The sequence below is a fragment of the Myotis nattereri genome (assembly GCF_964212035.1).
Source record: "Myotis nattereri genome assembly, chromosome: 16".
NCBI classification, from domain to species: domain Eukaryota; kingdom Metazoa; phylum Chordata; class Mammalia; order Chiroptera; family Vespertilionidae; genus Myotis; species Myotis nattereri.
The window spans coordinates 44,924,311-44,950,971 of record NC_138091.1 but is presented as its reverse complement, the minus strand read 5'-3'; the positions used below and the strand labels follow the sequence as shown (position 1 = coordinate 44,950,971).

The window sequence follows — 26,661 nt, the reverse complement described above, 5'->3', positions numbered from 1 at the left end:
GGATGAGCTAGCGGTGAGGGGTTTGAGAACAGGGGCTTCAGAGGGTGTCTGTCTCTGGAAAGGGATGATGCAGCCAGTGCAGGAAACACTCGGGGGCTCGAGGAGGTTGCTCATTGCTGCCCAGCTGGGAGGAGACGGCTAAAGCTATGGGGGCTAAAGGATGCCTCCCCCTCCCCCGATCTTGAACTTGCATCTTATCTCCTCTGGGCCTTGGTTCCTGCTGTGCCCTCCCCTGGAATGCCTGCCACCCTACCCGCCTGCTGAACTGTTTAGGGCCCACCTCAAATGCCCCTCCTCGAAGAAGGCTCCCCTAACGTCCACTCTGCCTTTTCCAGGTTGTGATTAATCACTAGGCCCTGAGCACACACATCAGAGTTAGCTCTGGGCTAAACTTTGGGTTGGGGCGGCCACAAGGGACAGGCCTCCCTGCTGTATGGAGTTTACATTCTCAGAACAAGCCTGACAACAGCAATCACATAAACAAAATAATCCCAGAAATATTAAGGCTCGGGGACGGGGGAGTGGAGGTGGGGGGTGAGGGACGGGGACGAATTGGGTGCAATTATGAAGTTGAGATAACAGAGGGGCTGTTTTAAATTGGGGGTCAAGAACCGAAAGCAGCAGTTATGTGAAGGCCCCTACGCTGGGGGGGAGGGGACGTGGGCTGATTTGGGAAGCGGCGGAAGGCCAAAGTCGCTGCAGCGAGAGTGGGCGGAGGGAGGTCACCAGGTGCAACTGAATCCAAGGGGCGCCCTCCATGGGTTTGCGGCAGAGTGAAAGGAAGGATGCAGTCTTGGCTGAGCAAGGGCAGAGCGAAGGCGGAAGTCCGGGCAGCTGGGGAAGGGGCTGGCAGCCACAACACCCAGACGGGCTCCCCCAGCTCCCGGGGCCTCGCCCCACTCCGCCCCACCTCGCCCCACTCCGCCCCACCTCGCCCCACCTGGCTGGTGATGTCAGGACGCCACTTGTGACGTCACGGTCGGGCCCCGGGGGGTTCCACGCCGGGCCCCGTGCAGAGGAGGAGCGGCCCGTGGCGGCACGTGAAGCTGATCCGATGAAACCGGTAGCTCCCAAGCTGTCTCCGCCCAAGTTGTTCGGTGCGTGCGCGCCCCCGCGCGGGGCGCTGGTTGCTATGGACGCGGCGGCGGCGGCCGCTGGGCCGGCGCGCGCAGGGTCGCGGGGTCGCGGGGTCGCGGGGTCGCGGGGACTGCTGCTTGGCCACCATATCCAGGGTTCCCGCGGGGTAGGACCAAGCTCTCAGGCCGGCAGACACTATGAAGTCTCTAAAGAAGGAATCCCGCCACAGGATAACTCCAAACAAATTCTTGGAGGCTGCAGAGAGCTTGAAAGGTTGGCGCTGGCTGCCTTGGGCGCGCAGGAGCCGCGGCAGGGGCAGGGGTGCTTGGATGGGATTCACGACACGGGGCCTGGAGGATGGGGGTGACAGCAGGATGGAGGTAAAGCTCTCTGGGGAATGGGGTACGAGGCCAGGCGTACTCCATACCTTATAGATGGTGAACAAGGCGGAGAACCCCTCCCGCCCCCAAGGGAGGGAGCACAGGGCCCTGGGGCTTTGAGGATGGGGACGTAGGAAGTGGGGGACTGGCTGAGGCCTCGGGGATCAATTGTTGGGGAGATGGCCTTGGGCAGGAAGGCATGGGAGACCCCTACCTGGAACCATATCTTAGGATGGGACGCAGAAGTGGGGATCTGGGTGTGGGAGGGGGAGAAGAAGAGCCAGGGAAGTTTAAGATGAGGAGAGACAGGACATGGGGTCCTTGGGGAAAGAAATTCAGGGAGGAATGCGAGAAACATGTGAGGTGGGCAAACAACCAACCTCAGTGGGATTCTGGGGGGGGTGGGGGTGTCACCTAAAAGCCCTGCTGGAAAGCAACCAAGAAATGCTCACTTGGCTGGTTCTATTTCCGACTACCTTTCCCCACTACCTGCGTGCTGGGTGACACCTCCCCGCTTGTTTAACCTGGAGATGGTTGCTAGACATGACAGCTTCCTGGCCTCTGCGGCTCCCCTCTGGGTGCCGGTGGGAGAGCCCCAGGGTGCCCGACAGCAGGCTGATCCCCAAGGACATGTTCCCATTTGCAACTCACCCTCCCTTCCATCTTTTTCTTTTTCTTTTCTTTTTTATTTTTTTCGGTTTCCATTTATGGAGGGCCTTGTGGGTGTGGGCACTGTGCTGGGCAACAAAGGTATTGGTATTAACTGTGTGGCCCCAGCCATCAAGAAATGAATTCCAGTGACCTCCCGGAGGAGTAACCAGACACTAGAAATGCTGTAATACAGGCACCTGTAGGCATTAAGGTGGCTTAGAGCACCTGACCCAGTCCTCGGGTGGTGGATATAGGAGGGAAGGTTTTTGGAAGAAGGTGACATTTCTGGCGAACCAAAAACAAAATAGAAAGGAGCACTTTACTTCTCCAGGTCTAGGGAGCAGCGTGAGCTGAGGCATGGAACTGTGAACGTGTTATGTATGGCCTTGGTGGCCAGGGCAGAGGTGGCCAGTGTGGAGGAGAGGGAAAGGAGCCAGAGGGGCCTGTGCAGGTGGGTCAGACCATGAAAGCCCACTGTGAGGAGAGGGGTCTGTCGGCTTGGAGTCAAACTAACAGGAGCTTAGCTGATTTTCAGTGGGACTTTCTTTAATGCTTCTTTATAGTATGAAAGCCCAATTTAGGCTGCATTGCGATGCTGTTTCACAATACGATCTTTTGTTGTTGCGTTAATCCTCACCCGAGGATATTTTTCCGTTGATTTTCAAAGAGAGTGGGGAGAGACAGAGAGGGAAACATTGATGTGAGAGAGACACATCAATTGGCTGCCTCCTGCGGGCGGCCTTGGCAGGAGCCCCGACCAGGGCCAGGGAGGAGCCTGCAACCAAGACACTTGTCCTTGACTGGAATCGAACCCAAGACCCTTCAGTCCGAGGGCCAACACTCTATCCACTGAGCCAAGCTGGCTAAGGCGCGATGCACTTTTTTAACAGTTAAGAGAGGAAGAGAGAAGAATAGCTGGTCTCCTTTCCCAAGGGCAGTCAAGGGCTTTTCTAGCTACCACTTACCTAGTCTCTGGAGATCTTATCAGATTTGAATAAATCAAGGAAAGATTTTTTCACTGCATATTTTTAATGAGGGGAAATTGAGTTTATGAAATAGCCCTTGGGTTAATAACATGCACCAGGATGAGGAGGGAGGGGAAAAAACCAGTGTTCAGTTCCTCTAAATATCTCAGGGGAAGCCTCTAACCACGGCCCGCTCCCCCCATTAGAATACAGCTGACCGAGTGTAATCTTGTAATCTTGTGGCTAGGTTACTCCAAGGTCTCTGAATTATAAGCAAAAAGCAGCAAATATTGTGACTGTAAACCTGTTTAGAGGTCCCAGCCCTTTCGACTTTCAGGTCTTGTTGCTAAGGCACAGGGGGACTCTCCCAGGTCCCCCTTTCCCATCAAGTAAAGCTCTGCTCTGGTAGGGACGGCCTCTCCCGGGGTTCCCCAGCACAACCCTGAGGCCAGAATTCCCTGAAGACTGTCATCAACACAAAAAAATAACATCGTTTAGATAAAACAAGGAGCAGAAAGATGGAGACCCAGTTTCTCCTCCCTCTGCAGCTAGCCTCTCTCCCTGCCCACGCCTTCCCTACCCCACCTGAGCACCCTGCTTCCGGCTGCCTGGTCTAGCCCCAGCAGAGGTATCACCTGACTGCCCCACTCCAGGGGGCTGACGTCAGGATCAGCTGTGTGACTCAGCAGGAGCCCCACTCAGCTTGGGTTTCCAGACCAGAGAAGAGGAAATAGCGAGACCTCTAGTCTACACCGTCAGTCGTGAGACGCACTCGGACCCTTCAGCATCTTCCTGCAGGCCCTAAAGTGTCCGCAGTGGGGTTGTCCTTCCTCCCCGGTCTCCCCAACTTGCCTCTGCCCCGAGAGTCCCCCTGGCTTACCCTCACCGGATGAATCACTCTGAAATGCTGCTTTCATGTCATTCTCCCTGCTGCCGACAGAGGATGAGCAGCTGCTTCTGCTTTGCTTTACAAAAGCCGCCATGGCCTGGTGTCCCCGGTCTCACTCCCACCTCCTCCACCAGCCTCGGTGTCACCACGCCTCACAAATGCCATACTCCGCCCCGCCTCCAACTGTGACCCCACCTGGAACACCTCCGTCTGCTGCTCCACCTGCAAAGCCTTCCTGTCCTTCAAGGCCGAACTTAGCCTGTGAAGCTCCCTCTGACCCCTGCGGCTGCTCTCCCGAACCTCTGGCTAGAGCCCTAAACTGCATGAGCCACATCCATCTGTTCCTGCTTTGACATGGAACCAAACCCATTATCATCTGTGCCACTAATTTTAGGCCCTTATGCTATGATTCGTGTGTGCGAGTGTCTGGTGTCTTTTTCAGTTTCTCAGCAGAAGGGACCATATTTTAACCTTTTTTTTAAACCATCTTCTCCATACTGCATAGCACCTCCTAGAAGGTACTTGGTAAATATTTTCCAGGGTGAGTGAAAGTTTAAAATGTATGTATGATTTGCAACATTTTGTATAACTAGAACACACCATTTCCTGACCGTATATTAAGAGAACCTTCTCAGATAAGCCTCTGACCAGAGTTCCACTATTCCAGAAATCTGTTTTTTTAAATTCTTTATTGTTTAAAGTATTACACAAGTCTCCTTTTCCCCCCATTGACCTCTCCCCGGCTGCCCCCACCCCCCATATTTCAGAAATCTTCAACAATGGTGACGTTTTATACATTCAAACACAATCATTAGACACCCCCCAGTAACAAGCACAGAGATGGAGATGTTTAATCCCCTGGGAAGGCATAGAACCAGCCAAGGTGATGGACAGAGGAAGCAGATGTCCTGGAAAAGAGAAGTAACACCATAACATTTATAAAAGCAGACCCTCCGTTGGTACCAATTCTCTCTTGGGCTGGCACAAACTTTGGTGACTGTATAGGTTTTGTAAATCAAAACCCAAGGCGGCACCCCCACACGTGGCAGCGGGTGGGACCAGAGCCACGCGGTTTAGCTGACGACGCTGCCGAGTTTCCGCCGACCCCATGGCCGAGGAGATGGACTCGGGCCCGTGGGCAGAGCTGAGAGTTATGTTTGGAATGATCCTGGCTTGGGTTTTCTTGTATATGTGCTGCTTTGTCACCAATTATGCGGGCATTTCCTAAAAAAAGAGACTCTGACTTTGGTAACCAAAGCACTGACTTTGATGTTGTAGCGAGATTGTCTTTTAAAAAAAGGCGAGTGCTGGAAGAAGCAGCGGACAAAACCCAGTTCTGTTTTCAAGTCCCTGAGGTCGGGACTCGGGTTTTCTTTTGATTATTTTCTGAAGGCCTTACCGCAAACCATTCTAGACCAGAGGGCAGCAGACAGGAGGATCCAGCCAGAGAAACGAGATGCATGTGACATGTTAGCCCACCTCTGTGGGAGGAAGGCAGGGAGTGCGTCCTGTTTGGAGAAGGACTGGCTTCTGACATGAGTTCTCCATGCCGGGCTCCGGCCTGGCCCCTGAGAGAAAGAGGCTCAGATCTCTCCAGCTCCATGAGCCACTGTCATCATCAACCGCTTCGCGATTGCAGGAGACCCCTAAGTAACCTCGTCCTCGGTTTTACACCCCCTAATCCAGCGGTTCTCAAAAACCTGTGGGTCGAGACCCCTTTGGGGGTCAAACGACCCTTTCACAGGGGTCGCCTAAGACCATCGGTAAACACATATATAATTACATATTGTTTTTGTGATTCATCACTATGCTTTCATGATGTTCAATTTGTAACAATGAAAATACATCCTGCATATCTGATATTTACATGACGATTCTTAACAGTAGCAACATTACAGTTATGAAGTAGCAACGAAAACACTTTTATGGTTGGGGGTCACCACAGCGCGAGGAACTGTATTAAGGGTCGCGGCATTAGGAAGGTTGAGAACCACTGCCCTAATCCATTCCTTGCTACGTCATGACCCCCCGTGGCGAGGTCCGTTACACGGCTCATTAAGCTCTTGGTGATATGGCTCCTATGTCCCTCTCTGGGCACGCCTTCCTCCCTCCCCCCTCGCTACCCTCCAGCGATTTTAAAAACATGCTTTGCGTTCCAGGGGTGCTCCATTCTCTCTTGCCTCTAGGCCTCTTTCTGCTAGTTCCTGTAGACTGCCTGGTCCCCAGACCCTTCCCCTGGTCTATGTTCTTGCCATCCTCCAGTTCTCCATTTAAACGTCACCTCATTAGGAAGCCCTCCTTGACTACCCCCAGAATTGGGTGGGGACCCCCGGCTGCTCCCATAGTTTCAGCCTGACAGCCTTGTCTTCATGGGTATGTACTCTTTGAAGCCTTATATTCCCAGAGCCTGGCACATAGCAAATACTTAAACAGTGTGTATTAAATGGTCAGCCATGGATGTTCTGTTCCCCCCAGAGCATCGGTGTTTGAACCAATGCCTTAAAGAAGGCTGATGCCGCCTTCACCGGTTTGGCCCAGTGGATAGAGCGTCGGCCTGTGGACTGAAAGGTCCTGGATTTGATTCCAGTCAAGGGCACATACCTCGGTTGCAGGCTCCTCCCCGGCCCAGGTCCTGGTCAGGGCTCGTGTAGGAGGCAACTAATCGATGTGTTTCTCTCACATCGGTATTTCTCTCTGTCTTTCCCTTTTTCTTCCGCTCTCTCTCAAAATCAATAGAAAAATATCCTTGGGTGAGGATTAAAAAAAGAAAGCCAATGCCTTCGCCCATGAGAATGGATCAGTGCTTGCAGTGGAGGAGGCTGAGATAGCATCTAGCCCAGGTGTCCCAAACCACTGTGCACCTGAGCCACCTACAGAATTTTATAAAACCAGCTCCCCAGGCCCTGGCTCCATGCAGGAGCCAGGAAGCTGCAGTTGTAAAATTCGCCTGAAGATTCGGAGGAAGACATCGGACTAATATTTGGGAACCACTGATTTAGAGTCCAGCTTCCTCTTTTTACAGAAAGGAAGACTCGAGGCCAAGAGAGGTTAAGCGAGGTACCCAAGGTTGTCCAGCTTCTAAGTAGCACAGCCTGGGGCGGGGGGGTGGGGTGGCGGGGGGACGGCGGGTGAGGACATCTTTTGATGTCAGTTCCAGCTAAGAAGCCTCAGTCAGTGAGGCAGGCCAAGGGCCATGGGTAGGGGAGCCTTTGAGAAAGAACTCCCACTGCCCCAGGCAAGTGCAGCCCAGTGTCCCTGGCAGCCTCTGCGGCCTTGTAGCCAGCTCGGCCTCCCCGCTTTGGGGCCTAATATAGTAGTACTAGAGGCCCGGTGCATGAAATTCGTGCACTTGGGTGGGGTGTCCCTCAGCTCGGCCTGTGCCCTCTCGCAGTCCGGGAGCCCTTGGGGGATGTCCGACTAATGGCTTAGTCCTGCTCCCTGTGAGTCCAGCTCAGGGCTTCTGGCTGAGCGGTGCTCCCGCTGTGGGAGCGCACTGACCACCAGGGGGCAGCTCCTGCATTGAGCATTGGCCCCCTGGTGGTCAGTGCACATCATCGCGACCGGTCATTCCGCCATTCGGTCGATTTGCACATTAGCCTTTTATTAGAGGATATCTACCTAGAAGCATTTGTAACCTCCTGTTTCTCTTCAGAAAAGAAGCAGCGGGCAAAGATCCCTGAACAGTCCACACCCCCCATTCAGGAAGAACCTGAGCCTGTTAGCAATGTCCTACAAGGAGATGACATTCTGGCCTTGGCCATTAAGACGGAAAACTTGAAGAAGGTAAGGATGCAATCCAGGGAGCCCTTCCTGCAAGAGCTTTTCTCTCCCAGCCTGTGTGTTCTAGAACATTAACCATGTCCACCCTCTCCACCGCCTCCCTCCTCATAGGGCAGGTCTGATTCCATGGAAAAATCCACTGGACCCATGCTTTTTCCACTTCTGCAGCTAAAGGAATGTACTGTGTTTATCTGAGCATTCCTGAGAGTCATATAGAACCGCAGGGGAACGAGAGAATGAGGTGTCTTGCTCCCCACGGAGCCAAGAGCCATCATCCCCATTTCACAGATGGGAAAATGAGTTTAAGGAGCAAAGTCACAAATGCGGGTAAACCTGCTACTCCCTGACCCCAGGCTTTACCTGAAAGAATCGGGCACTTCTCACCTGAACTGTCTGGAGCAGCGGTTCTCAACCTGTGGGTCGCGACCCCTTTGGGGGTCGAACGACCCTTTCACAGGGGTCGCCTAAGACCATTGGAAAACACATATATAATTACATATTGTTTTTGTGATTAATCACTGTGCTTTCATTATGTTCAGTTTGTAACAATGAAAATACATCCTGCATATCAGATATTTACATGACGATTCATAACAGTAGCAACATTACAGTGATGAAGTAGCAATGAAAATAATTTTATGGTTGGAGGTCACCACAACATGCGGAACTGTATTAAAGGGTCGCGGCATTAGGAAGGTTGAGAACCACTGGTCTGGAGGCATAAAATGTTTTTGTTTGGGGTTTTTTAAATCCTAACCAAAGGATATGTTTATGTATGTATGTATGTATGTATATATGTATGTATTTTAGAGAGAGAAGAAGGGGGAGAGAGAGAGAGAAACATCAATCGGTTGCTTCTCCTACATGCCCTAATGGGGATCAAACCTGAAACCTAGGTATGTGCCCTGACCTGGAATCGAACCCACAACCTTTAGGTGTACGGGCCAATGCTCAACCAACTGAGCCACCCAGCCAGGGCATAAAATGTTATTTCCCCCCCCTTGAAGACATTATTAAGTCTCTTGTCTGTTGCAGAGGCGTTTTCCTCGACAGAGCATATGGACAGAGCGGGAGAAACAGATTTGTCCGCCTTCAGGAATTCCACAAAGGCTGCGGACAGAGGCGACGGGGTGTGTTTCCTCCTCCCGATCTCAAGTGGAATTCTCCTCTGTTTTGTTTCTTTATAGCAACACATTCCTCGCTTTATTGAAACAGCAGATAAATCTGACATTACCCAGAAATTTCTCATCCGTAAAGTCAAACCCAAGGATCCTGGGAGGAAGGTCTGCCACTTTGTAGCACACCCTGCCGCTCCAGATGCCACCATGAGGCCCCTGGACTACTCCGGTAGGTCCGCCCCAGCCCCGGTCTCTGAATTCGTGGGTCAGCCTTGAAAGAAAGCGGGGGCGGGAGTGGGGGTGTCCGTCAGAAAGTGGCCCCCGGGAATCATTTACATCCGCTCGCTGCAGCTTGTCTTTCCCCTCCTCTCCCCTCTCCCCAGGCCCCCGTGAGAGTTTCTATAGCGGCGACCAGATCCTGCCCCACCACATCCTGGGCAGTCTCCACGACTTCAGGAGAATTGCAGTTGCTCAAGGGAACATGGAGGTTCGTTTGTACAGAGCTGCCTGGACGGGACAAGTCACCGAATCCATTCCAGTCTCACACCTGGCAGAGCCAGGCAGGCCTGGGGTTAAAAAGACAGTCTAGTGCCTGGGCCGCGGAGTCTGAAGTGATGTGACCCCCCACCCCCACCCCCGAGCTTCCGCCCAAGTCAGAAAGTCACTCTAAGGACACAGAGGTGCCACGGGGAACCCAGAGGCAAGGGCGCGCCTGGCTGGTTAGACTGAACCCAGAAAGGCATCAGGGCTCCGGGCTTGTGCTCCCTGACCGCCTTCTGCTCCCCTGTGCACCGGTCCGTTTCCCCTTCTCCAAACACTGGCCTGCGCTCCTCCGTCCCCAGCTCCGGGGCCACACAAAGGGCCTGTGTGTGTCTGACTTTCCCAGCATGCGGCGCTGCTCGCTGTCTCGGCTCCTTCGCTTCCCTGGTTCCCAACTAAGAATCTCATTGGCCAGGGGCTGGCCTGGGGTCATCTAAAAAGGACTCAGTCACCCTGCAGGGGCGGGTGTCCGTGAGCATCCATCGGAAGACAGACACACGGGAAGCTTTGGGACACAGCCTCAGCGCGAGGTCCCCATTCTGGGGGGAGGAGACTGGCAGCCATTCCCAAGCCCCCCCCCCCCCCTTCGGCTCCTGAAGAGGCGGGGTCCTCGGCAGAGTGGGCGGACAGCAGGGATGTAGGCCTAGAGAGGCCGCGGCTCAGCCCCAGCGCACGCCTCTCACCGCCCTCCACGCGCACCCTGTGCTTTTCAGCTGGCTGAGCTGATCCACACCCCACCCTGCCTGATGACCCTCGACCCAGCTGCAGAAGAGCCGAAGCAGGAAGCCCCCAAAGAGGAGAAGCCACCTGCCTGGGCCCCACCTCCCCAGCACAACTTTATGAAAAACTGGCAGCGCAACCTGGCCCTGTGGAAGAGGCAGCAGGAGGCCCTCAGCAGTGAGTAGAGAGGATGGGCGCCCGCCGGGCCCACCCGGCACCCAGGCCCTGCTGCCCGGCGTGTTCTCTCCCTGCGCCCGTCCAGTGACGGCCTCGGGCTGAGCGCGTGGGGCCTGCCGTTCACTCACTCCCCAGTGTCTCTCCCTTGGCGGGTCCTGGGATCAGTCAGGGATGGGGCTGGCCGGTGCTGAGTGCCGGGCCCTGTTTGCTGTGATTCGGTGGAGGGGCTGCATTCTCGGCTCTCCTCCCTAGGACTCCTGAAGAAACCTGTCGGCGAGCTGCTGATGCACATCGGGGAGACCTACAGGCAGATCCAGGAGGAGCGGGCGGTCATTGACCGAATCTTGCCCACGCAGCATGATGGGAAGGTAAGGATGGTGCTCCCGCGTGCCCGTGAGGAGGGCGTCTGGACGCGGATGGCTGCCTCGGCGTGCACAGCGGGGAAACGTCACAAACTGTCCACTGCAAAGCAGCGTTAAGCCCTCAGGGCCTTCAGTAAAATGACATTATTGGTCCTATTACTGGGCGTTCAGGGACCGGTCAGTGACCTAGTCCAGCCTGTGGTGGTCCGCGGTGGTGAATGTGAGGAGCAGGACAGCACAGGCCCTGAGCTCTTAGAACTGTCTAAGTGTTCCCTCTCGAAGGCCGAGGCCCCAGCTTCTGGACCATCCAGGGTCCCCTGTTGTGTCTGGCGTGCGAGTGCGGTGGCCGCGCCACCCACGCTGTCTGGGGCCAGGAAAAGGCTATCGAAGGGCGTCCTGAGAACAAGAAAGCGCTTGCTTCTCCTGCTCTCCCGGCTGCAGCGAACCCCCAGAGCGAGCGTCTGTCGTCCGCGGTGCCCCTGTCTCCCGGGCCCCCCAGCAGCCCCTCGCCAAGGTGTCCAGGTGACCTGACTTGTCTGCCCATCCTTGCCAGTGCTCTGAGGAGTCCAGTGGGTTCTGGAGTCGACTGGAATACTTGGGGGATGAAATGAGGGGTCTGGTCATAACGAAGACAAAAAGTCAGCGCGGCCTCCTGGAGCCCATCACTCGCATCAGGAAGCCGTACTCCGTCCAGGAGGAGATGGGTGAGGAGCGGGGCACCCAGCGGGGGGCGGGGGGGCGCAGACAGTGTGGCCCTGGTATGGCACCGACCGGGGATCAAGTCCCCTAACCCTCCGGAGGTCCAGTCCCCACTTCATTTAGACAGTGATACATGGAAGAGGGGGCGGAAGGGAGTGAGATGGAGGCTCTAGGGCTGTGCGGCAGCCTGGCAGGTGTGAACCACGGTGGCCGCTGAGCACATGGAATGAGATGTAAGTGTAAACTATGTACTGATTCATACGAGAAATGCCTATATATATAAAAGCCTAAGCAACCGAATGACAGAACAATTGGTCAACAGGACGCTATGATGCACACTGACCACCAGGGGCAGACACTCAACACAGGAGCTTCCCCCCCCCCCGTCAGTGCTCTCCCACAGCCAACCTTCCACGGCCCCGCCCCCTCCCCTGGCCGGCCGGCCCGATCGATGGCCCTGATCGGGTCAGCTGGCCAACCTCCTGCAGCCCCTCCCCCGAGCCGGACAACCTCCTGCAGCCCCGATTGGCCCTGATCGCTGGCCAGGCCGAGGAACCCCATCCGTGCACAAATTCATGCACTGGGCTAGTCTTATTAATAATTTTAATACGGATTACATGTTGAAATGATAATATTTTTGATGCATTGGGTTAAATGGAAATGAATTCCCCCTGTTTCTGTTTACCTTTTCCAACCATCTAGGCCAGTGGTCGGCAAACTGCGGCTTTCGAGCCACATGCGGCTCTTTAGCCCCTTGAGTATGGCTCTTCCACAAAATACCACGTGTGGGCGCACACGTACAGTGCGATTGAAACTTCGTGGCCCATGAGCAAAAGTCGGTATTTTGTGGAAGAGCCACACTCAAGGGGCCAAAGAGCCGCATGTGGCTCGCAAGCTGCAGTTTGCTGACCACTGATCTAGGCAATTTTAAATTACGTGCCTCTCATTTGTGGCTTGCGTGCTGTTTCTATTGGGTAGCGCTGCATTAAGGGCTGCCAGGGTTCAGAGCAAAGCTGTTTGGCCTCTCTGCCCCCCCCCCCCCCCCCCGTGTCCACATCTGTGAAACACTGGCGAGGTTGTGAGAGGGTGAAATGAAGCGTGGTGTTTATTAAGAGGTTCTGGCCCGCTGCTAAACACTCAGTAAAAGTAGCTGCTGTTGTTTTTATGCATTATCATCCGAAGATGTGCTGGTCTGGGAGCTCATTTTGCAGGAGTCCTGTGTAGGGTGGCCAAGGTGTAGGAATGGGGCAGGAGGACTGGAGCCCACCTGCACAGGGAAGCCATATCTCCCACCCCCCCCCCCCCCAGGCCAAACCCGCCTCACCCCCATTTCCTAGAAATGGTGCTGGGAAGGGTGTGTTCAGAGCTCTTGAGACTAGGGGAAGGGGACACGGCAGCGGCCTGCACTGAGGGTCCTGGGACATTGCGGCAGGATTGCTGGCCCGGAAGGACGCGCGGTACCGCTACACCTGGGACCGGAGTCTGTTCCTCATCTACCGCCGCAAGGAGCTGCAGCGCATCATGGCGAAGCTAGGCTTCAGCCAGCAGGTTGGTCCTGTCTCCGGGCCCTGTCCGAGGCCCCTGAGCGGGGCACCTGTCTTCAGTCAGCTCATCTTTCCTTTCTTGGTCTCTCTGAGGATATTGATGGCCTGGAGGTGGTGGGCAGAGGGCAGCCTTTCTCAACGGTTACAGTGAAAGACTTTTTAGTGTTTGAAAAGAGCCAGAGAAGTTCCTCTGGAGACATAAGGAACGCGTGAGTCGGCCTGGGCCCTGGGGAGAGAGTTTGGGGAGCGGGGCTCCCCTCCGATGCTGCCGCTCCCCCCTCTAGCCCATTCCAGCACCTGTGCTCGCTTCCCCGTGGCCATCTGCTCCCTCCTAGCAACCAGCTCCTAAGGGGGATTTCCCAGACATTCCTTCGCTGGTAAGGGGGCGCACCGGCTTTTTTTTTTTTTTTTTTTTTTTTTTTTTTTTGGCGGTTCCGTGCCTCAGTGACAAGCAGCACTGTGTGTCCCAGAACCTCCCGCCTGCAGGGAGGGAGCCGGACAAGGCCAGGCTCCAGGGAAGCTGATGACGCCCCGGGGGAGGGCCGAGCTGGCAGCCACTGCTGGGGGCTCCATGCGGCAAGACGATGGCAGCCTCTGGGAAAACACACCATTGGTTTTCCTTACAGAGATTTATTGACCCATTACCAGGAGGCGGCCCCCATGCCTATTCTCGGCCCTTCTCTGCTGTTCTGCGGGAAGCCGGCCTGCTGGATCCGAGGCAGTAACCCGCAGGACAAGGTAAGCCTGCCTTCGCCCTCACCCATCTGCCATCCGGATGGGCCTCCCTTGGGGGCAGTCTCAAGGTGACCGGCCGTCACAAGGAGCCTGCCGCCTCCTACGTGCATTTGTACCTGGCCTTGCACTCAGCATGTCTGAAAATGGTAACAGCAGTGCTGGCTTGACCCAGAATAAAATCACAAGGCCGAAAGGAGAGAGTCACAAGCCACCCCGTTGGTGCCTAGTCCCCAAGAATATATGTAAGCAAACTTCTCCCCTTGGGCGTGGCGCTAAGAAGCTTCTACAGTATTCTGTGGGTGCTAAGGAGCAAACATGTCCATCAGGTAGAACATCTGTTTTGTTCTCTCATCCCACCGTCAATGGCACCTCGGGGACAGCCGCTCTCGGGGTAGGACACCCCTCTGTCTGAGAGCAGCCAGGCCCCGGAGGCCGGGGACAAGGGGGCATTCAGTGCCAGACCCAGAAAAGTCCCTGGCAAACCGGGATGAGTTGAACCTCCCGGGCCAGGGCCTCCCTCAAAGGCATGTCTCAGGTCTCCTCCTCCTGCAGAAGCAGATCGGCATCGCTGTCCGCCTGACCTTTGAAACCGTGGAAAGGGAGAAAACGTCTTCGGAACTGACCGTGGTCAATAACGGCACCGTGGCCATTTGGTATGACTGGCGGCGGCAGGTCCAGCCGGACGCTTTCCAAGACCTGAAGAGAAACAGGACACAGCAGTTTTACTTTAATAACCGGGAAGGTACCTAGGAGACGCAGCCCCACCCACCTCAATGTCCAGAAGCTGATGTCTAGCGAGTTCAAGCCCCTCTTCCCTCCCTCCTCCCTTCTGTTTCCTCCGTGACGCGTGTTATCTCCCAACTGTTCATGTCTTTTGGGGGCAGGGAGGTGAGCCCCAGGGGAGGGGGGGCATTCTAGGGGTTCAGGTACATTGCACAGACCTGAGGCTGGGAGGACCAGCTGTGCCTGCTTCCGGGGGCTTTCCCGTTTCAGCACTGAAAGTCCCCCAACCCAGGAAAGCCCTCCTCCCAGGGCAAAGCCGGACGGTGGGTCACCCTGCCTGGGGCTCAGTTACACGTATCCCCAGAGGCTTAGGGCCCAGCCACCTGCGGACACGCAGGCGTGGGGCTCAGAGAGCCCCTTCTCGGTGCACACCTCTGTCCCTGCCCCCTCAGGTGTGATTCTGCCTAGAGAAACGAAGACCTTCACCTTCTTCTTCAAGTCTGTGAATGCCGGGATCTTCCGGGAATTTTGGGAGTTTGGAACTCACCCCACCCTGTTAGGGGGTGCCGTCCTGCAGGTCAATCTCCACGCCGTCTCCCTGGCCCAGGACATTTATAGGGATGAGAGGACGTTACTGGAGGTAAGGGAGCCCCGGCCTCAGCCTCGCGTGGACATCAGCTAGGTCCCTCTGGCGTCCTTCCTAGCACTGCCTGCAGGGGTTTGTTTCTCTCGGCCAGTCTTGCTCAACAGACCACCTCCCAGGACTTGGTGAGGTAAAAGATGGGTGGGCAGGCAAGAGTGGGGTGGTTTCGAGCCCCACCATCCCTGGCTCCCACCGCCAGGAAGAGATGAGACTGGGCCTTCAGGTGCAGACTGCGTGGAAGTACCTGAGCACAGACCCAAGGAACGACCCTCCCCCGGGTACTGTTTTTGCCCCCGGCTGTTTGGTACCCTCCAGTGGAGTTGCCTTTAACTGGCAAGACTTCAAAACCACAGAGAACAATTTACCCAGGGGGCGGGGGGGCCGGCACCCAGGAGTGAGTGTGAGGTGGGAACTGGGCACCTGCTGGGCCCCCACCGCGTCCATCGCCTGGCCGCCCAGTGTTGCTCTTTGTGGGGTTCCCTGGAAAGCTGTGCTTTTCTGTTCACTGTGGTCCCCAAACACGACCCGGCTGCTTCGGCCAGGGCTCAGCCTGTGGCGATCAGAGATAATCTTGACACATGCCGTGTCTGTTTTGTTCGCTAGTCTAGGACTGGCCTCTCTCGAGATGAGCCTGTTTCTGTGATACTGGCTGTGTGGCCAAGTCACATGCTCAGCAGGGCCCGAACCGTGCTGCCCCTGGCCCTGCCTGGCCTTCCTAATCTATGGGAAATGCCGCCGGATCTCCTGGCCCCTCGAGGGAGCAACTTCTCTGGGACTGGTTCCTCCTCGGCGTCTTTTCAGCCTCTTTTAGGGAGCAAGGATGTTTGGGGAGACCCAGGGAGTTTTGAGTCTGGGAATAGTTGTGTGCGCGTGCGTGTGTGTGTGTGTGTGTGTGTGTGTGTGACAATGGCAGGAACTCAACCCCTAGGAAGGCACAGAGCCCCGAGGGACCTGGCTCCCCTCGGGGTGCAGCCTGGGTTTCGAAGGCCTGAGCTGTCGTCTCGTGCCACCTTTCCTCCCCCAGAAGGAGCTGGCCTCCCACGAGGCGGTCACCATCGCGCAGAGCATGCTGCAGGAGCTGCTGGGCGGCATCCTGACCCCCGAGCGCGTGCCGTCGCCCGTGGACGCCTACCTCACGGAGGAGGACTTGTTCTACCACAGGAACCCCCAGGTACAGCCCCGCACTGGCCCCCGCCCCTGTGAGTGCCCTGGGCGGGAGGAATAGCAGCCCCCCCCCCCCCATGCGCCAGGACCTGTGCTGAGCGTCTTCCAGGAGAAACTCACTTCACTTCCCAGCAGCCCTGTGAGATGGGCACTACTTCGTTTTTCTAAAAAAAAACTTTATTGTTGAGAGTATTACAGATGTCCCCCTCCCCCCCTCACCACTGCCCCTGTCCACCCAGTTCCTGCCCCGCCCCCGGCCTTCACCACCCTATTGTGTGTGCCCATAGGTAATGCATATGTGCACATAAGATCTTTAATCTCTTCACCCCCTCCCCTCTGAGACTCGTCAGTCCGTTCCATGTCCCCATGGAGACGGGCACTATTTCTATCCGATGTTACCTGGGGGAAATGGTGGCCGAGGGAGGTTAAGTAATTTGCCCAAGATCACGTAGCTTGGTGAGAACAGTTTCACCAACTCCTTCGTTCAAACCCAATGTCACTTGGAAGCTCACATGCAAAAAAACGCTTGAAGTTGGAGAGGAAGAGGGGATATCCTCTGGCTAGAGCCACTCCTGCTGGTCCCTTCCCTGCCTCCTCCAGCCGTGCTCTTCAGGGAATGGGGAAACCGGCCCCGGTCCACGGGCTCTGGGTGCCCCCAGCCCCCCCCCCAGCCCAGCCTCCCCGTCACGTGTCTTCCCTTGCCTCTGCTGCAGCTGCATTACCAGCACCAAGTAGTGCAAAACCTGCATATACTGTGGCACCAGTACATGGTCCTGCCCTACAAGGCCGAGGAAGGCAGGCCAAACGATGACGAGCACGCGGGCCTCCGGGCCTGGGTGGCCAGGACCCAGCCAGGCTATCTGAACAAGTCCCCGGTGCAGGTGGACTCTGTGACCTACCCTAAGGGCTCCGCCTTGGAGCCCCAGCAGGAGAATGCGTACTTCAAGGAATCCCAAGATGGTTTCAGGCCCCAGAGGGTCCGAGTAGGGGCCAAGACTTCTCCGTGGAAGAGCATCATGGAGGAGATCCTGGTGGAGGGCAGCCGGGACGGGGACAGCACCAAGAGCCCCTGGGAGCAGGCGGGCCTCCCGCCGCCCGAGTGGAACCTCTGCCTGGAGGACTTCAGGGAGGTGGGTCCCTGACGCTGAAGGCGTGGGCGGGGAAAACAGCTCTGGCGCAGTGGGGTGAGGGAGGGCCCCAGCAGTGCCTCTTGCCCCCACGGGCCCAGAAAGAAAAACTCCCGAGGGCCCGGAGAGAGCCATCTCAGGGGTCATCTCTTTCTGTCTCAGGGGGCTAGGCCCCTGTGGTGCCAGAGGGGGTGCTCCCTCTCTGATCCTGGCAAACCTTGCAAAAGGGATTCGTGGGAACAGATTTCTGAAGGAGGCCCCAGGCTCCCACAGAAGGCAACCCCAGACAGGTTCCCCATGGCTACATCGCCTCCCGCACCCCTGTCCTCACAGCACCACCCCCGTCACTAGAGGACATGGGACCCTTGGTGTCCCGGGCACAAGGGTTGCTCATGGTACCCGTGACCCTGCCAGGAAGTGATGATGCTCCCCGAGGAGAACCAGAGAGAAGATGCCCTCATCAGGCTCAACAAAGCAGCCCTGGAGCTGTGCCAGGGACAGAGGCCACTGCAGTCTGACTTTCTGTACCAGATGTGGTAGGTGCCCCACCGGGCGAGCCAGCCTCATCTCCTCCCCTTCGTGGCATCGGGCCAGGGTGCTACGCAGGCAGTCCCAGCATGCAAGGGTGCGGAGCTCCCCTGAGCTCAGGCCGCCAAAAGATGCTCCCACAGTCCGTGCTCGGCACCTGCCGCAGCCGCCCCTGCAGCCACCTGCTGCTCCCTGCGGAGCCGTTACAGCGGAGCAAGCACCTGGACCTTCATTTTTTTCTCATCCTTTGTTCCTTCTCAACGAGCAGAGGAATGAACGGAGGAGAAGCCAGAGGGCGGTGAGAAGAGGGGCGTATTCCACAGGAAGCCTCACTTCTCGGTTATCGGCCTTCCTGTCGCCGGTTTGGAACTTGTGTGGAAAGGCTTGGGGTGGGGGTGGGGGATAAGTTTTCGCAAGGCCCCCAGAACACATCACTGGGAGCCTGGAGCTGGGAATCTTGATCAAGGTCCAGCCATAGTTTCAAACGCCCAGGTTGCTGGTGAGGATGCTGGCTGGACAGGGGCAGGGCATGTCCCTGGCAGCTCCTGGCACCCGCGTCTTGGAAGGGAAGGATCGAAACCTCTGCAGGTTCCAGGGCAAATGAAGGGCAATGGCTTCTCTCCAGTGTTTCTTGTCCTCTAGTTTTCAGCTGTGGCGGGACGTGATTGACGGCCTGGTGATCTGCTCCCTGTGGCTGAGGGCTCTGCTGGGCCTGCCTGAGAAGGAGACCATCTATCTGGACATTCCGGAAGAGCTCGGTCAGACTCCTCGCCGCCTGCCTGCACACAGTCTTCCCTGTCCCGCTGCCTCTGCCCTGCACACCCTCTGGGGGAACCTCTGTTGATCCAGGGAGTAGGCCCCTGCTCGCCTTTTCTCTGTTGCCAAGGTTTGGAACCCAGAAGTGACCTTAGTATCACCAGGGTTCACGTCCCTCGTTTTACAGATGGAATCTCAGAAGGATTAAAGGGTTTGCCCGTCCCGTCCATGCGGGAGCGGCGGAGCCGGGACGAGAAGCAGGCCCCTGGCCCCTGCCCCACAGTCCCGTTCCACAGGGCCATCCACCCAGCCCTGAACCCGGGGCTCTGCTCCTCGTCTGTGGGAATCCTCTCCAGGCTGCCGAGAGCACTGGGCTTTTCCTGACTCCCGCCTGTGGGCGCAGCCAGGCCACAGTCCACACCGTCTTCCACTCACCCCCCTCAGATCGGAAAACGCCTTCCGCCGTAGAGACGAAGGTGGCTTCCGGGAGAGCTGGGAAGGAGGACCGGAAAGGGGTGGCCCAGGAAAGGAAGCAGTTGGGAATCAAAGATAAAGAAGATAAGAAAGCAGCCAAGACGCCAGGGAAAGAGGCAGGTTCCGGGACACGGTCTGGCCCGGGGCCGCACGGGGCTCTCGCAGTGGCTGTTCTGGAGCCGGCCCGGACCTCCCTCCGGAGCTCACGAAGGCGACGCGTGTCTCCTCTCTCCGAGCAGGACCGTCTGAACAGCAAGAAGCTGAAGGCAAAGGACGACAAGAAACCTGCGAAATCTTCCAGTCGGGACAGGCTCTACGTGGAGGACCCTGCCCCCGACATCATCGTCCCGTCTCAGGAGCCCATCGATCCCCTGGTCCTGGAGAAATACTCCCAGAGGATGTACACGGAGGTGAGGGCACGGCCCAGGGCTCCGCAATCCTCTCCCTCACACCGTTCCTTCTGCAAATGATAAGCGCCTACTGCATCCACAGTGGCAGCGGCGCTGCCCTTGAGAGGGGCAGCCTATTGTGTGAGACAGACTTCGCGAGTGGCGATGAGCACTGAGGAAGAGAGAAACAGACCAGAGCCAGGGGGACGACATAAGGCCCAGGGGGAGCAGCGGCGGGGGTGGGGTGGGGTGGGGGGGTGGGCTCATCGAAAAGGTGACATCCAACAGACTTGAAGGAAGGTGGGGGAGGCCCTGTGGACCCCTGAGGAGCAGTGCCCTAGGGAGAGGGAGCAACGAATGCCAGGGGAGGGAGGAGCCAGGAGGACAGGGGGCAGAGGGGCCACCAAGAGGGGGAAGGTCATGTGGGGCTTTGTAGGCTATGTGAGGACTCGGGGTTTTTCTGAGTGAAACGAGAAACCATACAGGGATTTGAATAGAAGAGGGACATGGTCTGACGTTGGGGAAACAGACTCAGTGTGTCAGAGGGCATCTTGGCCGGCGTGTTCCTTGGGGGGAACACCACGCTGAGTGGGTTTCTAGCAAGCATAAGGGTTTTGAAACCCCAGAGCGACTTCATGGCAATGCCCTCTTAAGCAGGAGGCCCTGAGAAACTCACCATGTGCTGCGTTGGGTTTGCAGTTACAGTTGCTGTTCGTTTCGGGGGCGGGGAGGGGGGCGGTCTACAAAGCCACATTCAGTCTGTCCGTCTCACGGCAAGGCTTGGTCCTCCTCTGGCGTGGACAGCTGGGTGGCTGGGATTATGTCTGCACTGTGGGGACACCCTGGATCTCATTTGATCAGAAGCCCCATATGCTGCTGGTGACATCCCTGAGATGTCTGAAGGCTGATGGAGGCAAGTTACCGTAGGTCTCTGAGGACCCGTGCGGTGGCCTTTCTCAGCTTTCTGAAATTAAGAATCAACTTGCTGAGGCGTGTGTGGTCCAGCCCCACTTAGAGAACAGTTTTGGAAACGTTTCAGTATGTGGGTCTGTGATCTTACAGGAAGGAAAGTTGGCGCCTGTGAGGCCAGAGTAGGATTGGGCCACCCCAAGGGAGTAAATGGGCACTGCTCCCTGGACCCCAAGAATTGCCCCTTTAACCATCCTGGGCCCCAGTGTCCCCATACGTCCTGGGGCCCAGACTGGTTTGAAAAATGCAACTCCTTGCAAAAACCAAAGTTCTACAGAAATTCTCACCACACTGGTCTTGTCCCCGCTCGAGCTGTTCTCAGTGTGGAGTGAGCATGCCCACCCTCGTAGCACAGTGGGTGCTGCCTCACGGAGGTGTTTTCCACAGAGCAAGCCGTAGCCTGTGACGTTTGTCCTGTTCTTCCAGGTCTATGGGCTGCTGGACACCATGGTGACGGACCTAATGGTTCTGGCTGATGAGCTCAACCCCCAAAGGGACGTTGAGCAGCCTTTGCGTCCTTGCACTTGACTCAGGTGCCCAAGCAGCCTTCTGGGCAACTGGTTAACAAACAAATCAATAAAGAACCTTTAAGTTCCTACCACTTCCCTCAGGCTTCATGTCGTGAATGCCGCCTCCTTGATGAAAGCAGCTCATGGCCCAGGTCCTCCCAGGTGGTCCCACCTGCCGTCAGGCCTACCCCACTCCACCCTGTCTCAGTTCCTGGAGTCACCCAACAGGCAGAGAGAGGCACGCACCTGGGGAGGTGATGTGTGGGATGATGAACCTCAGAGCAAGTGGGTAGCAGGAGAAGGAATGGAGCAGATGGTAGGACAGATAGCATCACCCTCCTCGTTCCTGTTCCTGGCCTTCCTTGCCCCCCACGTTTGGGGTAGCGCTTTCCAGAGCCGGGTCTTCCCAAGGGTCACCACCAAGTGTGACAATGTATGAGACTCGGAAACTAGACACCCTGGGACCTGGCTCCCCGAGACCCTCCCACTGCAGCTGGGGCCGAGGGCCCTGTCCCAGTGTCTGAGGGCGTGCTTGCCGTCCTCTTCACCCCTAGAGGCTGGATCCGTTTGTCCTCAGCCAGAGGTTACTGTTCTGGATTTCAGCGTGTGATCCTACCGCAGTGGTTCTCAACCTTCCTAATGCCGCGACCCTTTAATACAGTTCCTCATGTCGTGGTGACCCCCAATTGCATTGTTACAAATTGAACATAATTAAAGCATAGCGATTAATCACAAAAACAATATGTAATTATGTATGTGTTTTCCGATGGTCTCAGGTGACCCCTGCGAAAGGGTCGTTCGACTCCCAAAGGGGTCGCGACCCACAGGTTGAGAACCGCTGTCCTACAGGAAGGAAAGCTGGCTCCTGCTAGACTCAGCGGTTCTCAACCTGTGGGTCGCGACCCCTGAAAATACATCCTGCAGATCAGATATTTACATTAGGATTCATAACAGTAGCAGAATTACCGTGATGAAGTAGCAACGAAAATAATTTTATGGGTTGGGGGGTCACCACAACAGGAGGAACTGTACTAAAGGGTCGCGGCAGGAGGAAGGTTGAGAACCACTGAGAGCCTCTGGCCTCCTTGCGCCACTTTTCTGCCTTAAAACCGGCCTCTGGGCTTTACCCTCCGCCCCTCGCTGGGAGAAATGTGAAGTGGGCAAGAGAGGGCTCTTGGGAAGAAAGGTGCTGTTAGCGCAGACTCAGTACCATCCTTGTTCTCTGGCCAGGCTCCCTGTGTGGAGTGGGCCCCAGGCTCCCCGAGTCTGACAAACAGCGTTGCTAATGGTGGGCTTGTTGCCTGAAGTGCCGATGGAGCAGAGGTGGGAGCGGGAGGCTGAGGGGGTGGCCACAGTCTCCCACCCGCGTGGTTTTGCATTCGGTGCTTCTGCTAAGGAAGGACCTCGAGGGCCTCCTTCCGTTGAGGCAGAGGAGGAGGTTTAGAGAGAGCAAGAGGCAGAGAAGGGGCTGTGCCTGGAGTCCTGATGCCCCTGCCAGGATGGCCAAGAGGGCCAGCTGGGAGCCCACAGCGGGCATTAAAGACAAAAAACGCCAGCCCGGGGGGAAGGTCCTTCTGGGAGGGGGGGGGGGTTGGAGCCCCCTGGCCGTCGTCTCCCGTTGAGGAGGCAGGGGAAGGGTTAACTCGCTGCAGGGTGGGAGCGACCACCAGCACAGGCTCTCCAGCAGCACCTCCCCTCCGGGCACTGGCAGCAGGCAAGCCTCCCACCCACCTCGGAAGGTGCGCCGCCTGGCCAGCAGGAAGGGGTTAACACGCCTGCGCTGCCTCCTGTGTCCTGTTACTGCTGAGGCAGACCTGCCCGGCCAGCTGAGCAACTTTCCTTCCGAGTGCTGCCTGCCGGCCAGCCGGGCATCCAGGAGACCAGCGGACAAGAGGCAGAGCTGCAGCCCATTCTGGGGACCCTGCCTCGCCCTTCCGAGGGGTCTGCGCCTCCTGGGAGAGGGTGGGTCTCCGGGACAAGGGTCGGTGGTGGATGGCTCTGGGGTCGCTCCTGAAGCTGTGCCGTCCCCCTGCCGTGCAGGTTGGAGGGTCATTGCAGAGGCTGCTTGTGGTCCCGGGGCAGGGACCAAGGGAGCCTGCACCAGAGGTAAGCTGGCCCCTCCCTGGCAGCGGCAGTGCCCTGATGGAAGGTTTGGGGCTTAGTCTCCCTCCCAGGTTGTGGGGAAAGGGGTGAGGAGGGCAGGGCGGTGGGGTGGGCCTCCAGTGGCTCTCCTGCCTGCAGCCCCTCCCTCCCTGCTGCCCCCAGGAAGAAGGACTGGGGGCTTGCTCCCCATCCTGGGACTAGCATCTTTGGTGGCATTCCCTATAGATTCCTGCTCCTCTCTACCAACCCCTTCTCCTCAGCCCCGATGCACCTTTAGGCTTAGGGCATCCCCTACCCAACTCCAGTGCCCCCAGTACCTAAGCTTAGAGCCAGAGGGCACCACCCTGTCCCTCCAGCAGCAAGCGTTAGGGCACTGCCACTCCCCCCACTGTGCTCGCTGGACCTGATGGGGGCAGGGGCCAGAGTCTGCCTTAGCAGACAGAGGATGGGAGGGGGTGTGCACTGGTGGGGCACCCACAGACATTGGAAAAACTCTAGACATCTGGGTTCCTTCCAGCTCCGGAACCCTCATTCTGGGGATGCCACCTGCTCCTCAGTCCTGACAGGTCCCCCAGTCCTCTGGGCCCTGGGAAGAGCAGCCCCCTCCCCGCTATAACATTCCCCTTGGGACCCTAATATAGGTGAGAGCTGACACCTGCCCCCTTCCCCAAGCTGGTCCCACCCCCTGCTGGCCCTTGGTGCCCCCTGACCCTCCCCCCAGTGGATCCCTCCCTCCTCCCCTGCCCTCCTGCCCCTCCTGCCCTCTCCCCCATCTCTGAATTGGCCTCTCAGGCCCTGCCTTCTCAGTGTCCTTCCCTCCACCTGACAGGGTCTGGCTCAAGGTCACTGCAGTAATTCCATACCGGGCTGCCCGGCCGCCACTGCCGCCGCCACTGCCGCCTTATCGGCTGCTGGGTTTCTGTTTCACTCCCTTTTATTTCTGGGCATATTGTGTTCGATAAAACCCTTTGCTTGTAACACCGCTGGCAGCGCTCCCAGCCGCTCCCTCCCGCGTTCCTTCCTCTCCTCTACCCTCCCCTCCACGCTCCCTGGGCCTCACCCTGCCCCCTTCTTCCTCCCTACCTGCTTCCCTTCGGAATTCAGGTGTTTCAGACCCCTCCCTTCCCCCAGCTTGGGCAGAGGTGTGCAGAGAAGGCTCCTCCGTGCCCACCTCCCCGGAGAAAAGTCCAGGCAGGGCTGCAGGGCCCCCACCGAGGGCCCCTCCCACTACCCCTGGCGGCTGGAGGGCCAGGCAGCGCTCCTGCTCCTACGGGAGTCACGATGCCTGACTGGTTCTGCTGGTTTCGGCGGCCAGCTCCGGGAGGGGCATGCACTCAGGGCGGGCTTTGGGGCACAATTATTTCTCATCTTGACTCTTGCCACCTGCCAGCCCACCGGTTAGAGAGGTAAAGGCAGGTCTGAGTCACTGTGAGGGGGAGGGCAGGAGTTAAACAAGTGCTGGCCAGTGGCATCCCCTCAGAAGGCCGGCCGGACAGAAAGCGGGCAGACAGAAGGTAGGCAGTGCTTGCATGAAGCTCTCTCCATCCCTCCGGGTGCCCGTGGGACCCCGCATTTGGGCGAAGCTCTCCCAGGCCCCCGGGCCCTGAAGAAAACTACAGAGGGAGGCCCGTGGGCCCCTTTGAAATGAGCCCAGTGTTGGCAGGACTGGGTGGAGGGTGAACTGAATGTAGGGGTGAAGGGGGTAAAACAAACTCCTTCTGACTCCCACTGAGCCCCAAGGCAGAGCTGAGAGGTGCAGCCTCTGTGGGTGCTGTGGGTGCTGGTATTGGTGGGGGTTCATTGGTGAAGTGGAGGCTCTGCAGGTCCAGGCAGCGTGTGTGTGTGTGTGTGTGTGTGTGTGTGTGTGTGCCCATGCCCGTGTGTACCCGTACCAGAGTAATGGTGATGGCAGGACTCTGGTCTGGGTTTCTGGTAGGGCCGGGGGAGAACATTTGTCTGACTTGGGCCTGGGTTTGCTCTCAGCAGATGGCCTGGTCCCGTGACTGTCGGGAGGGCATAGGGCTGGCCCTGACCCCCTGCGGCTGGGGTATCAGAGTTCTGCCCTGGGTCCTGGGCCTTGGGGCTTTGGGGAGCCCAGACTGGCGTTGACCTGAGGGAGCTTACTTTCTGGCTGAGAAGGTGGGGCTGAGACAGTAGAGCAATCCTATGAATTAATTACAGAAGTGGTGACACTGACAATCAACATTGGAATGGTCTTCTGGAGACCTCGGTGTGAGTGCAGCTCTGCCTCGTACGTGCTGTGTGGCTGTGGGCAGGCCGTGTCCCCGCTCTGGCCTCCGTGCTCTTGTGTGTACAGCGTGGGTGGCGGCGGCTAAATCTCTTTGAGAGGCAGCCTCTCCCAATACTCCTTCCTCCCTCCCGAGGCCCAGCTCGCAGCATTCCCTCTGAGCCGTCCCTCCCACACCTTGCTGGCTCACTCCTCCTCTCCCCTGGCTTCAGATCTCTGGGCTCACCTCAACCGTCACCTCCTCTGGGGAGTCTCCCCTGATTTTCCTGCGCTCCTCTGCACTCCCACGCCCGGCTGTGATTGTCTGTAGCCTCTCCATGGGGCTTAGGTGCACCAGGACATGAGCCCTGTGTCTGGCTCAGAAGGCCCCAGGAAATAGTATTACATGAATCAAGCTACAAAATGAACAATATGAGGAGAGAAAAGTGAGGTCTGAGAAGTTGGAAGGGATAGGTCTTAAGCTAGATCCTGGCAGAAAGGGGAGAGGGAACCAAGCAGAAGCTAGGCCAGTAGGCATACCTGGGGGAGGGGGGGGGGTCATTGTCATATCTCCCAATAAGGCTAAGGACTGGGGTGTGTCTGCCGGGGTTTATCCTAACTCCCCACTTACGAGCTCTGTGATCTCGGACAAGTCAATTAATCCGCTCGAAGCCTCATTTCTCCCCTCTGTGAACGGAGAGAATAATAATAATAGCATCTTGTAGTGTGGCCGTGAAGATAAATGAGCATGCAAGGCTAGAAGTGCCTGCTAAATCATAACTAAAATAAGAAACATAACAAATGCCTGCCGAAACCGGTTTGGCTCAGTGGATAGAGCGTCGGCTTGCGGACTGGAGGGTCCCAGGTTCGATTCCGGTCAAGGGCATGTACGAGGGTTGCGGGCATATCCCCAGTGGGAGATGTGCAGGAGGCAGCTGATCGATGTTTCTCTCTCATCGATGTTTCTAACTCTCTATCTCTCTCTCCCTTCCTCTCTGTAAAAAATCAATAAAATATATTAAAAAAAAAAAAGAAAAGAAATTGGTCCCTAGTTTCCATTGTAGGGAGATCTTGAGGCATTCCAGGGCCTATTGGAATCACCCTCAGCCAACTCTAGGTAAAAAAAAAAAAAAAACCCAAAAAAACAAATGCCTGCTGAAGGCTGTTCCTGGCAGCAGGGACACCCTGCACAGGCCTTCAGGGGGTGACTGAGTGGCCAGCGGGGTGGGCCACGGCCCCCGAGTTTGCAACCCCCTCTCTTCCTCAGACCCATGTGGGACCCAAGGACACAGCCGCCCTGCTGAGAGCGCGGCGGCCCCTCCCTGGAAACCGTGACCTCGCGGCGACGACGGTGGCCCTCGGCCCTCCGCCTCCGGCTGGGGCGGGGGGCGCCCATCTCCAAGTCCCCAGCC

The 26,661-nt window shown here is 57.1% G+C and overlaps 1 protein-coding gene across 1 annotated transcript; it reads left to right on the top strand.

Moving 5' to 3' along the window:
* The first annotated feature begins 1,178 nt into the window (after positions 1 to 1,178).
* MYCBPAP (MYCBP associated protein) lies at positions 1,179 to 21,652 on the top strand. The gene is made up of 19 exons (XM_081110052.1): positions 1,179 to 1,350; positions 7,615 to 7,745; positions 8,930 to 9,089; positions 9,244 to 9,347; positions 10,114 to 10,297; positions 10,550 to 10,665; positions 11,213 to 11,363; positions 12,791 to 12,906; positions 12,996 to 13,111; positions 13,529 to 13,640; positions 14,190 to 14,379; positions 14,813 to 15,000; positions 16,028 to 16,174; positions 16,881 to 17,297; positions 17,709 to 17,830; positions 18,465 to 18,580; positions 19,023 to 19,168; positions 19,292 to 19,462; positions 20,837 to 21,652. Exons 1-19 carry the CDS (start codon positions 1,275 to 1,277, stop codon positions 20,936 to 20,938), a joined length of 2,865 nt encoding a protein of 954 aa, XP_080966178.1. The 5' UTR covers positions 1,179 to 1,274; the 3' UTR covers positions 20,939 to 21,652.
* The last annotated feature ends 5,009 nt before the right edge of the window (positions 21,653 to 26,661 follow it).